We start from the raw sequence: 15,704 nt of genomic DNA, 5'->3' as shown, positions 1-15,704 counted from the left end.
CGCAAACAGCATTGGCGTGAAATTCATTTATTGTATTGATATCTTATTCGGCCTCGATACCCTGTTGACCAAGCACAGCAGTTTGCAGTAAAAAGAAAACCAACAGGAAAACGGAACACCCTTTATGTATAGTTACCGGCATAAATGCCAGTAATTTGAAACCAAGCATATTCTAGTGATCACAAGCGAACCACTCCGGAAACACATGACCACAGAACTCATGCTGGAAACAAACAACGGCTATATAAAATGTTATTAGCTATGAACATGTTTCACGCCGTCCGTCTTATGGCTAGAACTCCTCTCGATAGGCACATTCTATACAGGCACAAACATTATTGCTATCGCTTAGTAAAAATATACAACTCATCTAAATCAAGCCATATCGACCACGTAGCATTATCACGATAGATCTACAAATACATGTCACAAAACGAGACCGTCATTGCGTGACGGCAGAACGGGGGGCGGCGGCTCAGTGGATGGTACCGGTGCCGATATCCTCGGCGTCGTCGGTCACGCCGCCCAGCAGCGACAGCAGCTCGTTGTCGAGCACCTCGTCGCTGCCGGCCGGGCCGAGCTGGCGCGCGAACTCAGCGTCCTTCCCGCCGCCGGTCGCCCAGGGGTCGCCGCCGCCGCCGCCGGTCGCCCACGGGTCAGCACCGCCGGTGGCCCACGGGTCGGCACCGCCGCCGCCGTCCGTAGCCCACGGGTCGGCGCCGCCGTCACCGCCGGTCGCCCACGGGTCGGCGCCGCCGTCACCGGCGCCCCACGGGTCGGGCAGGCCGGTCTGCTGCGCCCAGTCCTCGCCGGTGCTCTGCTGCCAGAAGGCGCCCGCCGAGCGCGAGTCGAGCTCCGAGGAGGAGCTGACGCACTTGCTGCAGGCGCAGCTGTCCGGCACGGTGAACGTGTGGTAGATGCTGTTGCCGGTCTCGCAGGTCAGCCGCACGTCCAGCTGGCGAGTGCCTGTGGCGCCGCAGCACTTGCAGCCCGACTGGATGGTGGACGTGTCTGGGGGAAACATGGCGCCAGTTTCAGAAACAATACGAGTGCGAGGGATAGGGCAAGCAGACCGCCCGACAGAAAACAGACGGTACTAACCCAGCGGGACAGAAAATAAGCGTTTTTGACGTCGGTGCATGAAGACATTTCCGCTTTAAAAGCGATGCATTGTTAGCGTGTCTAGTTAGAGTGTCGAATGGACGGTCCACTGTGCACTTGCTCCTCAATCGGGCATTTGTGATGGAACTTTCAAATGTTTGTGAGCTCGAATAGCGTATCATTTCACCAGTATCAAGCCCCAAACCCTCGTTGCCTCACCGGTGTCGAAGAAGGCCATGGAGTCGCAGGCGCCCTTGCAGTTGATGATGCCGACCACCGGCTCGGTGTTGACGCACTCGCCCTGTTTGAACATGCCGACCGTCTCGGGTGGTGGCACCACCTTCACGTGACAGTTGTCTGTGGAAGCGGAACGACGCGGGTAACAACGCTTCAGCAGCCAGTCTAGGACACGGAGAACGCTTAGTACTCCCGACGAAAGAACGGATGCTCAAAAAATGATGGCGCACAAGAAACCTATCTGACGTTCGGGCAAGATGCACTGCTCGTAAACATGATTATTGCTAGCATGACGTTCATCCCAGCCACCCTGCTCCAGAGACGGTGTCTCACGGTGCCACCTTGCCCCCTGGGTCCTGTGTGCTGGTCGCCACCCTAGCCACCCTACCCCGGCGGCAGCGCTCGCCACTGTCCCACCCCGCCCCGCCCCGGCGGCAGCGCTCGGCACCGCTCGCCACTGACCGGTGCGGTTGCAGCGCTGGCAGCATCCCGTCTCGTCCGTGTAGAGGTTCTCGGGCGGACAGTCGCTGACGTCGCGGCACAGCGCCGCCATGCTCATCACCGTCAGCTGGCCGTCGAAGAAGTCGCGCTCGCACGTGAACTCTGTGCAGCCGTCCTCCGACTTCCAGATCTCGCCCTCGGCGTGCACCACGCCGCCGACCACGCAGGCAGTGCGCTCACACTCGCCGCAGCACTGGTCCGAGCCAGGCGCCGGCGCCACGTACGTGTGACCCTGAGAGGGGGCGGGGGAAGGGTCACGAGAAGCGCGGCGGGGAGGCGAAACTGACTTAGAAAATGGACTTCAAATAAGTTACAGTTTTATGATCATCAGCCAGGAATAACGTATTCCGATCGCCAATAGCAGTAAATATTGTCACCCTGATTTCAGTCTCGCAACAATCAGTATCAATTCTGGCCTCAAATCTGGTGTCGGCTCCATCATTCTCCGTGAGACCTAACGAAAATATGTCGCATATTTATAAGTCTTCCCCGTTCCATCCTTTGTTATCAACCATCAACTACACAGCCACTCACCAGTCGGCACTCCTTGGCGCACTTCTCGCGGTTGGAGACCTTGATGACGCCGTGTTTGGGATCGTTCTCACAGGTCCAGGTGACGCACGGGTCCACGGGCCGGCCCCCGATCGACGGCTGCCACGAATTGCCCGGCTGGTACACCTGCGTAGCGGGATCATTGGTTCGGTTACTTCCACTGAGCAAGAGGATTACATGTCACAACAGCGTCTATCAAATATATCGGCCTTTCGCAAGCGCAAATCAGATTCAGAGCCTCATTTTGCATGCACAACGAAATTAATTGATGTAAGTTAACGACATTTGCCGGGTGGCTGACCTCAGCTCAGTTTCTCACCTTGCCATTATCCCTGCAGGCGGTTCGCTCCAGCTCCGGGCAGCAGAGGTCGGCGCTGTCCTCGTTCTCCTCGTACACATACTCCTGCTCGTCGGCCTCTGACGGCAGCTGACACGCCACGCGCACGCAGACCGGCTGGTAGGGCGGGTCGCCGCCGGGCACCTCGCGGCACGTGCAGTTGTCACAGAAGCCGTCCGTCCACACCTCGCCGGCGCGCTTCAGCACAAAGCCCTCGTCGGAGTCGGCGGTGATGGTGCGAATGTCGATATCGACGTCGAGCCGCACCAGACAGGTGTCGGGCGGCTGGCGGCAGAAGGTGTGCGGGCAGCAGTCGGCCACCGTCTCAGGGTTCGTGTGCAGCAGGAAGCCGTCGGGACACTGCGGCGGCGCCGGACACGCCGTCTTGTTGCAGACGATCTCCTCCAGCGGACAGCAGGTGTCGGTGCGGTTGCGGTAGCTCTCGCCGGCGTTGAGGGGGCGCAGCTGCAGCCGCTCCGGACACTCCTTCTCGGGCACACACTCGCAGACGGCCACTGGACACCCGTTGACGGTCAGACGCTCCACGCGCTTGCCCTCCGCGGCGTTACAGGTGGGCTCCACCACGTCCGGGCAGTGCACGGGCGGCTCGGTGGTGGTGGTGGTGGGCGCCGGACGACATACGTACCGCGGCGGGCAGCACTCTGTACCGGTACCCTCCAGTTCGGTGACCACCTCGTCAGCGCCGCACTCGAGACTGGCAGAGTCCGGGCAGTCGGCCTGCCAACCACCGCACACGGTCAGCGCTTCAATCAGCAAACACAAAAAAACACCAAATTTTACGGGTAGATATTACCTAACTCGGCGGCCGCTGGGCCTAAGGAGTACGGTTAAGCTCCCTTATATCTCACAGTCAGGGTTGTGCTTGACTCATGAGTCGAGTCAGAAATTTGACTCAACTCTGACTCAAATGAGTCAGATTTGAGTCGAGTCGGATAAAATGTTGAGCTGTTGAGTTGAGTCAGAGTTGAGTCGGACAAAAATATTAAGGTGTTGAGTTGAGTCAGAGTTGAGTCAGTAAAATAACTTTTGACATTGAGTTGAGTCAAGAACATTTAGGAACATGAGTCAGCTGACTCAACTTTTTAGAAACAATATATAGTATAAGTTTTTCATTCTCCCCCCGCTTAACAACTTAGGCCTGGCCCTGCTGCCGGATTTTTTTTACCCCCCCCCCCCCGCTCAACAATTTTTTATCTGAGTCAATTTTGAGTCAACACATTTGACTCAACCAAAAATTTGAGTCAAGTTTGAGTCAACTCATATTTTCATTGAGCCGCTTGAGTCATGAGTCGAGTCAAGGGAAAAAATCAGCTCCTTGTTTGAGTCAGAGTTGAGTCAGGGCATTCTGAAGTTGAATGATGAGTCGAGTCGGCAAATTTTTTTGAGTCGAGCACAACCCTGCTCACAGTAATTTAATTTTTAGAGATGTTTAGTATTCTTTATGAGCATCCATCAACATGTCCCAAAAAGTGCCGATAAACCATGTTGTTACTTACGAGTTTGCGAAATATCTGCACAACTCAGAGCAAACGAGGGTTCGACAGGGAGCCTCACCTGTGTGCAGCGCGCGAGGCCGCCCTCCTGACACTCGCAGCTGGTGCAGTTGTCGGGCTTCCAGGTGTCGCCGGCGCGGTGTCCCTCGTCGTCGCAGAACTGGCACCGGGCAGCACTCACACACACGTCGTTCTCGTAAACCTGCACCGGCAGCGGATCGGGTCAGTGACGGCCAGCACGAAACGTTACATACATCAGAGTGATGTAATAGCTTGGCAACACATAAAAACTTGTTGCGCTTTTGTGCGGGTGATATAATGGACGGTACAAGCAACCAAATACAAGCGTGGTGTGACTTTGTTTATCTGTCATTCTCTTACGACAAAACATACAGTGCCTTTGTACAACACTGACCGTTGGTAGGGCCCAGGGCAGGGCAGGGCAGGGCAGGGCAGGGCAGGGCAGGGCATCACTGACCGATGGCAACTGTTGCCGCTGGCAGGGCCCGCTCACCTGTCCGTCGGGGCAGAAACAGCCGTCCATCTCGAGGCGCGGGCAGTCCTGTTTGTCGCAGCTCTTGAGACAGGTGCCGGTGCACTGGCGGTACTCGGTGGTGGGTGGGCACGCGTCCTCCCGGCCGCACAGCTCGTCCGAGCGCCACGCCAGGCACAGGCCGCTCTCGTAGCAGCGGCGCGCGTACTGCTCCAACTCGTCACACACGTCGTGGGTGACGTCGTCGCAGCTGAACGGGCGGCAGAGTAGCAGAAACGTCACAATTGGTGGCGTCAAACGGTAGAATAACCGCAACGTAATGATTAAATGTGAACATGCCTCGGTCATTTTATCCAGGCACGGTTTGCAACCTTCATTTAAAAAGAACTCCTCTTCACAGCATAATGGATGGAACCCAAATAAAACGACGTAAAAATATCGTGCTCAACGAAATATGGGCGTGTTCTCGGCAAGTTGTTGGAATGGGGTGACAACCTATCGCCAGGTCACTATCATGTGAGCTAAACAACAATTATAATGACCTTAAGCCGGCATCCTGACGTTAACTGCTGAAAACAGTGCGACTCACAGGCGTCTCTGGCAGGCGGCGACCAGCGGTGCCGGGTCCTGGAGCTGGTGGCACGCGCCGAACACGGTCTCATCGAGCAGCGCCTGGCACGGGTCCTGGTCGGCCGGCGGCGGCACGCACGGCGGCTTCTCGGACACACACTGGTCAGGCCGCTCGTGGTCCAGCAGCCAGAACGCCGGCGAGCGCGACTCCTCGTCCTCCGGGCTGCCGTTACAGTTACCTGGCGACAACAGCGTGGATATATCGAGTGGTCAGTGGATGCGACGCTATCAACAACCAGAACAAGTTGGTAGGTACGCTAAACTGCTACAGCAGTTCCTCTTCTAAAAAGCAAATGTATTACCACAGCTCAGAAAAGCATGTCTGCCTAAATGGCCCAGCGATGGTTTTTAACTATGTAGACGGTTACCGCTACCGTTACAAAGAGTACGCTGAGGGCATAGAACCAGCCCTTGGAGCACGATTGGTCACTAACCGCAGACGCCGCCCACACTGCCGCCGTAGATCTTCGAGGGCAGCTGGATGGAGAGCTCGCCCGAGACGGGGTGCAGGCTGACCTCGAGGTGCAGGGCCGGCACGGTGACCAGCACGGCGCTCTGCGGCGGCTGCGACACCGAGCCCCAGCCGTACTCGTGGTAGAAGCCCTCCACCATGGCGCCGTTCACAAATACCTCCACCTGGCGGGACACGGAGCGGCGCGGGGCGGGGCGCGGGGTGTCAGCGGGGAGGGGGAGGGGCAGCTGAGCTGAGCTACACGGGCCGTCATAGGAACTGTAGTCAGTAAGTAAAGGAACGATTATGGAGTGGTCTGCAAAAGACAACGGTTTGCGGACACACAGGCACAGGACAGCAGTCAGTGGGCCAGAAAAGGGGTTTGAACAGGAAACAGTTTATGACTTATCGAAACGCGACTTTGGTATGCTGGCCCTTTGGTTTTAGTACTAATAGAAGTGTTGGTGACTTTGAGAACAATTATTAAGCACATATCTGTCATGAAAGGAAAGGATTACATACAAACACGCAAAGCGTGCATCGCCTCCTATAGTGTTGATATTTTATCAACATTCTGGTCCCAGTTCTTATCATGATTTCACCTGAGTGTCATTCGATCACTCGTTTACCTGTCGTTTATTTCTGAGGACAGTACCACCATCGCTTGCAACGGGTGGCATCGCCAGCGGCAGTGCCATAGGCTCATGGAACGCAAACGTAGCCGTGAATATATCCTCTTCCTCGCCTTCCTCGTATTCTCCATCCTCGTGTTTATTCTGGTGCTCGCTGTCCGTCGGGGAGGGCGTCGGTGGCGGTTCCTCCGTGGTTCGGGTCGGTTCCCGGTCACGCTGTCGGGCTGGCGGTGCTGTGGAGACCAGTGCGGCCGCCACGGGCGCCGGCGCCGGGCCGATGGTCTCAGCCCTCAGCGGAGTGGTCTCAGTCCTCCGAGGAGTGTCCTCCTCCTCCGAGTCAGTCCTCTCGGCGGCCGTGTCCCGGTCCGCGTCCTCGGAGCCGATCAGCGCCACCACGCCGCCGTACTGCTGCAGAAACTCTGCCAGACTGCCGGCCTCGAGGGCGGCGCGGAACACCTGTGACAGCTGCGCGGCCGGCCGCCGCTCCGAGAACCGACGGGCCTGCTCCACCAGCGCCCGGTCTCTGCCGCTGAGGGAGCTCTCCGGCGGAGCCGTCACCGTCTCTGGTGGAGCCGACAGCGTCTCCTGCGGCACCGGTAGCTCCGTGACTGCCTCAGCTGTAGTCGGAGGCAGAGTGGTGGTCCTGGTCCGGGCGAGCGCGGCGGCCCTCAATCGCGCCCGACTGGTACGGGGAGCGATCCCGAGGACTTGTGCCGGGGCAGCGCGGGGCTGGGCGATCGCAGGGGCTCTCAGTCGCGCCCGGCTAGAGCGGGGTGCTATACCAAGGACTGGTGCCGGCGCAGGGGCTCTCAGCCGCGCCCGACTAGTGCGAGGTGCGATGCCGAGGACTGGGGCAGGGTCAGCTCCTGCCCCCGGGGCTTCAGGGCTGGGAGACGACGCCCCGCGCTGAGATTGGGCACGCAGAGCCATCGCGATGCTCCGGATCGAGTTCTGGCGGCGCACAGGAGGCGGCCGCACAGGATTGGCCGGAGCCGCGGTTGTGGTGGTAGTGGTAGTAGTAGTGGTAGTGGTGGTGGGACTCTCAGTAGTAACATCGTCGATTGGCGGCGAGTTCAGAATATCGTCGATCTCCGCGCTGTACCTGCGCGCCACTCGGATCAGGGCACGCAGTCCCAGCTTGGGGTCGCGTTTCTCGAGCAGCTCGGCCCTCCGATAAGCTCTGGACACGGCCTCGTCAGGTCGGTACCGCGAGTAGCGATCCAGAGCGCCGGCCACCGTCTTCAGTCGGTCGATGGTGATGGGGGAGGGCGGCTCGGTGGCGGGCGCCGCCGTCGGTCGGCGCTCCGAGTCCGGCACAGCCGGCGGCTCGGTGGTAGTCAGGGTCAGCGGCGCCGCGGTGGTCAGCTCAGGCGCCGACTGCTGCTGCAGCCGCCGCATCCGGGCCATGTAGCGCGCCATACGGGCCGCCAGCTTGAACGGTATCGACTTGCCCTTGTTTTCTATGCGTCCCATCTTGCGCTCTAAGCGAGATATCTTCTTGCGGAGTGCGGCGAGGGCCGAGCGCTCGCTGGCGGCGCGTCTGCTGCGCCAGCTTCCGGCCGAGTTCCGCCTCTGGGGTTTGGACATGGAAGAGACAGAGAGGAGGATTGTGTCAGTGAGGTGGCTGTGGCTGGCGAGGAAGTGCTCATGACTATAGCGTGTGCAAAGGCTGTGTTGTGACTGTGAGTAGCGTGTTGATGTTTGAAAGTGTTGGAGAAGCAGCGTTGGAAGGGAGGCGAAGGATGAGGCGAAGGACTTCGAGGCGGAACTCAGCTCTAGACTTCTCTTCTACGCTCAGCGGGTGTCCAATCTCGGCAGTCGGCTCGGCGCCAGGGACATCTGGCTCATTGGCGGCACTCGTGACCCCGACCGCTAGCGCCGCGGTATGCAGCGAAGGCCAGCAACGCTGTCTGGAGGAAAGCGTCTGGACAAAGCTTTCATAGGAAAGGACATTGCCGGACCGAGCAAAGACTGGGCACAGGCTGACTGTGTAGCATCAGCATTTAACCAATGTGCGATGGCCGATACAGCATCATCTTACACGGTCTTTAAAAAAAGTATTCGTTCAAAGAAACGGTTCAACAATCGGTTACGGCTAGTCTTACTTTAAACACACATTTTCACAAGTGGAGCATCACGCACCAACTCCTTTCCTTCCCAAAAGGGAATTCAAAACTTCTTGCAAGTCAGATGCGATAAAAATATTCCATTAATAACCACATAAAAACAATATAGTAGCACGATTTATAATTTTGCATGACAAGCCTTCGTCCATCAGTGCGATAGCAAGAACGTGCTGAAAGGCGGTGAACAGCCCATACACGTCTCCTAGTACCCTAATCCCTAATGTGTGTATGCTCACCAGATCGCCGGCGCGCTGCAGCAAGATGACGTTCGAGGCCCACTCGAGCCGGACGTCATCCGTGCACGTCACGCGGCCGTCGTATGTGGTGTGGCAGTTGGCGTTGTCCACCAGCACCTGTTTGACGAGCACGCCACAGCGAGTAGGTCAGGTCAGGCAGTCGCGCCGTCTCATTTCAGTCAGTATTCCAGTGTCTAATATACGATGCTCAGAAAACATACGATCTGATAAAGGAAGCATGTGCTTGCAATGTTCATTTTTACCTTAAAGTTGTATTTTCCATTTGGCTCATCGCGTCCGGCCGCTTGGTACGAGCAGTTCGTCTTGAAGATGATCTCCTTCTTGTCGAACGTCTCAAAGCCGCCGCCGGGGTAAACGGCGCACTTGCCTGTAAATCGGAATATTAAGTATCCATGACAGGTTGGATGATGAAATTGGAATATTTGAAAGAGCGTGCTTTTCATAACTATAGCTATAAGCCTCCATTTTTCGATCAGCCTTTATCGGTCTTCACCAAAGTGCCTACTACGCTAATTAGATTACATTGCTGTGTGTATCGTTAAGATGAACAAGCTACTTCTACTCACAGTCGTCGCACTCGACGGGCTCGACACAGCGTCCGTTGCTGCGGACCTGTCCGTCGGGGCAGTAGCAGCCGCTGAAGCACATGTCGGGCAGGATGTCACAGGGATCCAGGTGATTACAGCTGGGCTCGCAGGTCGGCCGGTAGCAGTCCCGGTATACCTGACGGTGAGAGAAACACAGTGGTAATGATAACAGTCTCGGTACACCTCAGGAAAGGCGAACAGCTGCGGTAATTGTTGCACCGATATCCACGAATAACCGTGTTGAGAGCTCCAAGTGGATATTATTGCTCGTCTTTATCGCACGGTAGCTCCACAACAGTCTCGTCCGGCGGACGGTGTCAGCAGTCTGGCATAGCTCAATGGACCAGCGGACTGTCCCGCCTGTCTGATACTTACTACTCATACTCACCGGACCTGGCAGACAGTTCGGAGGGACATTGGTGGGAGAGACACTGGTACTCACCTCTCCCGGCGGAGGCCGGAGAGTCGAAGATACACTGGTACTCAGTACTTACCTCTCCCGGCGGACAGTCGGACGGACACTGGTGCTTGGTACGCCACGAGTCCAGCTCGATGGCCGGGTCCAGGCTCAGACACTCTGTCACGTAGGTGGTGAGCGCCTCGCAGCGGCACTTGTCTGCGTCCTTGCCGGCGTCCAGGCAGTCGCAGGTGGTCTCCAGACAGGACGAGATGAACGAGTCGGGCTGCACGGCCATGTGGCACCGCGAGAACGGCTCCTGCCTGCACACCAAGATCCATACGTCAGTACAGGGGTATGGACTGGAACATACTCATCAGAAGGCACGCATAACTAGTAACACAAGCGGTTGTAACGTTAGCTTAAGTCTAGTAACCTTCTAGTAGTGTATTTACTTACTTGTAACAGGAAGTGTCAAAAGTAATGGTTCCGTAGATAACTGGATTATCATCTTATGAACAACTTGTTTGTGTTCAGGGCTGTCTCATCCCTATCTCCGTAACGTGTCGTGTGCGACCAATGACGTCACGGCATTGCGGCGTTCTGATTGGGCGGCAGCTCTGAATCGCCCGACTGGTGGTCCCCGCTCGACAAGCGCACGTGCGCCGACTAGACATTTGTAGTGGCGTTGACGGCAGAAAAAGTGAGGTGATGCAGAGCTCTGAATATACTTGAATAGAGTCTAAGCCGTTAGTAATACGTAAAAACGTCAGATAGGTTTCTTGTTCGTCTTGATTTGAGCTTTTATGTGATATAACTTTACCTTAGTGTCGAGGTTGGCAGCTATGTGGGAGAGCCCTGAAGTTGGGTCATTTTCCATAGGATTGCATTACAGCCGTCCGACCCTTCGTACCTGTGACGTCACGGAAATCGCTGCTTCGGCCTAATGAGCATACCTTCTATATAGGGCCTTGGTTTGTGTTCAGTGACAAGTTAGACGGTTAGACGTGTTTGACAGTGCTCCGTGATTTGGTGTATTTTACCTAAAATAGGATGTGTTATGCGGTAAAAATATGTACCGTATGTTCGTAATTTAACGTAGATCATTTAGATACTTTCTGCTAATTAAAACTGTGAGCGGTTGGATAGTTATATGCAGTTAAAAATGTAATATTTTGCGCCCAAACGTAATAATTTAGCCTGCCTGAACTTTTCACGTGTTCTTGATTTTTCACGGTTATTCTCGTGCGTATCATCAAAGCGTATTATCAGTTAATTTCAATGCACTGCCACTTGCCACTTCGGCAGAAACAAGTGAAGATAAATACATGCAAACAGATCGGCCTCCACCTAGAGATGATCACGAATGATCCTTTTCATGGACTGTCCGGGAAATACGCCAAAGACACAGCGTTCGCAATTCGAAGGAAAGCATGGCCTGCGCCTTCTCAGAAGCCGTTGTCAGCGGGCCTCCAAGCTCGGGCTCTCAGTCTGCGGGCAGCTGTGGTGGCTGTACCAGCCTATCGGCCAGGAAGGCGGCCATCCTCTGTTCCGCATGTGGCACGCGATGGCGCACTGCGTGCGCAGGCCTGAAGGTCAAAGAAGCGCAGACACTGCCGGTCTGGCACTGCCGGAACTGTCGCTCAGACCATGTCAACCTCGGATTGCAGCTCTCACAGCATACCATTACACAAGGTACACGACCGTCACCGTCCCCCGAGGGCTCTACGCCTACAGAACTACATTCAAGACTGGCAAAACTGCGTGATTCTTGTCCTGTCGTGAAGCGGATTCCCAAGGCAGCTCGTGCCTCTGTCGCAGATGCCCTATCCTCCATCATAGACACAGCTCTCTCAGAATCCAGCCTTGAAACATGGTCGCGATTTCTGTCTTTCGCTTTTGTGGTTCTTCGAGCACCCAACAAGGGCAGACGGTCTTCCATCGTCAGCGCTATCAAGCAGCAAATCAATGACATCAACGCTAACCACCAGTCGTGTCCTCCACCTGCACGGCTGACATCTATGACGTCAACCCTGCCTGGTCGCGAGACCGGTGATGATTCGGTTGCTCGCAGAGTCCATGGGAAATGCGCAGATAAAGACATCAAAGGCGCTCTCCGCATCCTTACGTCTACCGAAGAGTTCACTCAGGCTTCTCCCGAGGTCTTGAGTGTTCTGCAACAGAAACATCCACCAGTGCCCGCTGACGAGGTCCTCCCTCCTGCACCCAACACGTCGGACTTGCCTATCCTCACCGTCACCGAGGAGCAGGTTCAGGCTGCCATCAGGACCATGCCCCCGGGATCTGCAGCCGGTCTGGACGGAATACGACCCATGCACCTAAAGCAGCTCACCTCGGCAGAAGCCACCGAGCCAGGAAGACGGCTCCTAAAATCCATCACGAATCTTATCAACATGACCCTCAGAGGTGCTGTACCGGATCATGCCCGGGACAGCTTCTTCGGAGCCACACTCTGCGCCCTAAGGAAGAAGGATGGAGGGCTGAGACCCATAGCTATCGGTAGTGTCTACCGCCGACTAGCTAGTCGCATGGCAGCCCATCACATGGCCAGCATCATCGGCCCAGAGCTGAGACCAGTTCAGCTGGGTGTTGGCACACCCCTCGGCTGCGAGGCGGCTGTCCACGCCACTCGTGAGGTGCTCACTTCTGATGTGTCAGTCCCGACAGCGGTCATCAAAGTGGACATATCCAATGCCTTCAACACGGTCAGAAGAGACCAGATGCTGAATGCGGTACGAACTCGTTGCCCAGAGGTATACCCGCTTGCCTATCAAGCCTACAGCGCTCCATCGCCGCTCCACTTCGGAGATCACGTCATCTTGTCCAGCTGTGGAGTCCAACAGGGTGATCCACTGGGTCCAGCCTTCTTCGCTCTGGTGGTGGATGGCTGCGCGCGATCCCTGAAGTCTCCATTGAACCTATGGTACTTGGATGATGCCACAATTGCAGGACCAGTGGAAACAGTGGAGGAAGACCTTAGAACTCTATGTACCGAACTTCCAAAGCTCGGCCTAGAACTAAACAAATCAAAGTGCGAGCTAACCACCATCGGTGGCACTCCAGCCGAAGGCCAGAGCGTCATCAGCACCATCTCGTCAGTCCTCGCCGGCATCAAAACCACCCCTCCTGAACAGCTCACACTGCTCGGCTCACCGCTGCACGAGGCTGGGCTTGGCGACTCTGTCAGATCAGCCCACACGACTATCAAACTGCTGTGCAGTCGACTCCGCCTCCTCGATCGGCACACAGCTCTGTTCTTCTTATCGAAGTACGTAGCTGCCCCGCGAGTGCAATATCTCCTACGTTCATCGCCAGCCTATCGGGAGACTGCAGAGCTATCCCGAATCGACAGCACAGTTCGTCTCACGCTCCAGGAAGTTGGTAACGTGGCACTGCCAGACGAGGCCTGGGAGCAGGCTGCACTGCCCCAGAGGCATGGCGGGCTCGGCGTGCGCTCCGTGCACGCTCTCGCTCTGCCCTGCTACTTGTCGTCTCTCACCGCAGCAGCACCGCTGGTGTTATCTATCTGCCCTTCAACCTTCACGGGCCCTGAGCCAGCGGCACTGCAACCAGCCACGGAGCAGTTCATGGCTGCAACTGGCATCGAGACTGTTCCAGAACGCCCGGCGGCCAGCCTCCAAAAGACCTGGGACGACATCGCGTCAACTGTCACCGCTAACCGCCTGATCGCCGGAGCCAATCAGATACATCGCGCTCGTCTCGGTGCTGCTTGTATGCCGCATACTGCAGCCTGGCTGCAAGCACCTCCAATCCCCAGCCTGGGACTGTACATTGATGACGAGACCATTCGTATAGCGGTAGCCCTCCGACTAGGCCTGCCCATCTGTGAGCCCCACCAATGCAAGCTATGTGGATGCCCTGTGGACAGGCTGGGACACCACGGCCTATCATGTAAGAAGAGCGCCGGTCGCTTCCCACGGCACGCAGCCCTAAATGACGTCATTAAACGAGCACTGGCAAGCGCTGGCGTACCATCGGTCTTAGAACCTGTGGGGCTAGACAGAGGAGATGGAAGGCGCCCCGACGGACTGACAACGTTCCCCTTCAGTGCCGGTCGAAGCCTCACATGGGACGCCACATGCGTTGACACGTTTGCTGAGTCACACGTGGTGAAGTGTGCAGTGGATCCCGGCGCAGCTGCAGCCGCCGCCGAGAACCTGAAGCGCATGCGCTACGCCAGTCTTGCAGACCGCTACATCTTCACTCCAGTAGCAGTGGAGACTACCGGCGTAGTCGGAGAAGCAGGGTCAAAGCTGCTCCGGGATATCGGCGGTCGGATTTCTGCGGCGACTAAGGACCCCAGAGAAGTGTCCTGGCTTCTACAAAGAGTCTCGATAGCAATCATCCGGGGAAACTCCGCCGCTATCCTCGCCACAGCCCCTCCTGACGCTGGTCCCCATCACGTTGGGTGTGTCGCAGGACGCGCGTCTGGCCCGGCAGAAGAGTCGGACTCAGCCGTAGACGCAGAAGTAGCTCCACCAGCTTCTTCATCAAAATCCAGCGTATTTGGCCAGCTCATCGAGAATGGGAGAAAGCTAGCCCCAAGCGACTTCGAGGTTCCATGGGGCGAAATATTTGGTGCAAAACCAAAGCACTAACGGCATATGAGTGGTAGTGTCTAGTGTGTCATCGAAATGTACCCTGTGGTAATGATGATATGTAATGGCAATAATACAGGGACCTCAATTTGGATTTCAAGACATCCTTCACTAAAATATATGATGTCAAATGTTGAAAATACACTCTTATGAACACGGCTGGATATGGCGCGTAGGAGCAGGACGCCGTCGCCCGCCCGCCTTACCTGATTTTCTGGCAGATGGAGAAGGCCTGCTGTGTGTGCTGACACTTCTCCGGCGGCTCGCAGGTCTCCTGTTCGCCCGGCAGGGCCCAGCTGTCGCCGAACTCGGCTGTGGAGACGGCCAGCGTGCCGTCCGGCTTGTGTTTGTCGTTGTACCGGTTACCGTCAAAGTCACCGCATAGGCCCTCCACGTCCCCGGCGTGCTTGTTATTCAGCTGTGAAAGGAAGGGAATGACGTGAAATACGAATTTCAGTATATGAAAAATGGCGCGTTCCGCATCAGCTTTGGTTCTTCATGATTGACTTTCAGCCTATTTATATGTATAATGTAGGTATACTGCTGACAAACAGGAACGAGATCGCTTCAAACATGCGTTACGCTACGCACGGGCACGCAACACAATAAAACGCTATCCTGGGGGTGAGAACTCACGCCGACGACAACGTTGCCGATGTTGTTGACGATGACGGCGAATCCGACCTGCGGCGCGTTAAAGAGGATGCTGCCGCCGGGCGTCACGCTGATCTCGAACGCGTCCAGCTTGGAGCGCACCGACTTGGCCTGCGTCAGGTCGTAGGAGAAGCCGCCGTACTGGACCCCCACGTTGGGCACCAGCGTCACCTCCTCTCCCAGACTGGTGACGCGTACCTCGCGGTGGCACTCGGAGTTGCACACGCGGTGGACTGTCCGACACACAGACATATATGCAATTACTACAGCGGTCACAAATAAGGATAAAGCTAAAAATAGAAATGATCAGCTGAACCTGAGCTTCTAATTACGTATAGCGATCGGTGGAGTATCGGATACATTCTCAGTCTTTTTTTCGCAAACCATTAATGAACTTCTACGCCTGCATGCCAAATGAAACGCATTTACGATATAGACTGTTCAGCTACTGAGAAGGCAAGCCATAGCTGTTTTTATATAAGACGGAACGACGGAGCGATTCTTCCCACCCTGCTCTCTAAAAGACGTCATTACCCCGCTCTTTCATCGGTGACGGCACCATCTCACCGTTCCACCACAGACATCATCATCACCC

At 56.1% G+C, this 15,704-nt stretch overlaps 1 protein-coding gene across 1 annotated transcript in view; it reads right to left on the bottom strand.

The window, feature by feature from the left end:
• Positions 1-17: 17 nt before the first annotated feature.
• LOC122378012 (hemocytin-like) overlaps positions 18-15,704 on the bottom strand; it is a 51,210-nt gene continuing 35,523 nt past the window's right edge. Inside the window, exons 60-74 of the mRNA XM_043358720.1 lie at positions 15,092-15,342; positions 14,662-14,873; positions 9,913-10,138; positions 9,398-9,554; positions 9,074-9,198; positions 8,811-8,927; positions 5,800-6,001; positions 5,325-5,544; positions 4,757-4,985; positions 4,304-4,444; positions 2,711-3,466; positions 2,374-2,517; positions 1,801-2,071; positions 1,321-1,458; positions 18-1,011 (exon numbers count right to left, since the gene is read on the bottom strand). Coding sequence (XP_043214655.1) covers positions 476-1,011; positions 1,321-1,458; positions 1,801-2,071; positions 2,374-2,517; positions 2,711-3,466; positions 4,304-4,444; positions 4,757-4,985; positions 5,325-5,544; positions 5,800-6,001; positions 8,811-8,927; positions 9,074-9,198; positions 9,398-9,554; positions 9,913-10,138; positions 14,662-14,873; positions 15,092-15,342 — 3,725 coding nt within the window. The 3' untranslated portion in view covers positions 18-475. The remainder of the gene's footprint in view (positions 1,012-1,320; positions 1,459-1,800; positions 2,072-2,373; positions 2,518-2,710; positions 3,467-4,303; positions 4,445-4,756; positions 4,986-5,324; positions 5,545-5,799; positions 6,002-8,810; positions 8,928-9,073; positions 9,199-9,397; positions 9,555-9,912; positions 10,139-14,661; positions 14,874-15,091; positions 15,343-15,704) is intronic.

This window comes from Amphibalanus amphitrite, unplaced genomic scaffold (genome assembly GCF_019059575.1).
Source record: "Amphibalanus amphitrite isolate SeventyFive unplaced genomic scaffold, NRLGWU_Aamphi_draft 000053F_arrow, whole genome shotgun sequence".
Classification (NCBI taxonomy): domain Eukaryota; kingdom Metazoa; phylum Arthropoda; class Thecostraca; order Balanomorpha; family Balanidae; genus Amphibalanus; species Amphibalanus amphitrite.
Note: the sequence above shows the minus strand (reverse complement) of the source record. Positions and strands in the feature narration are given on the sequence as shown.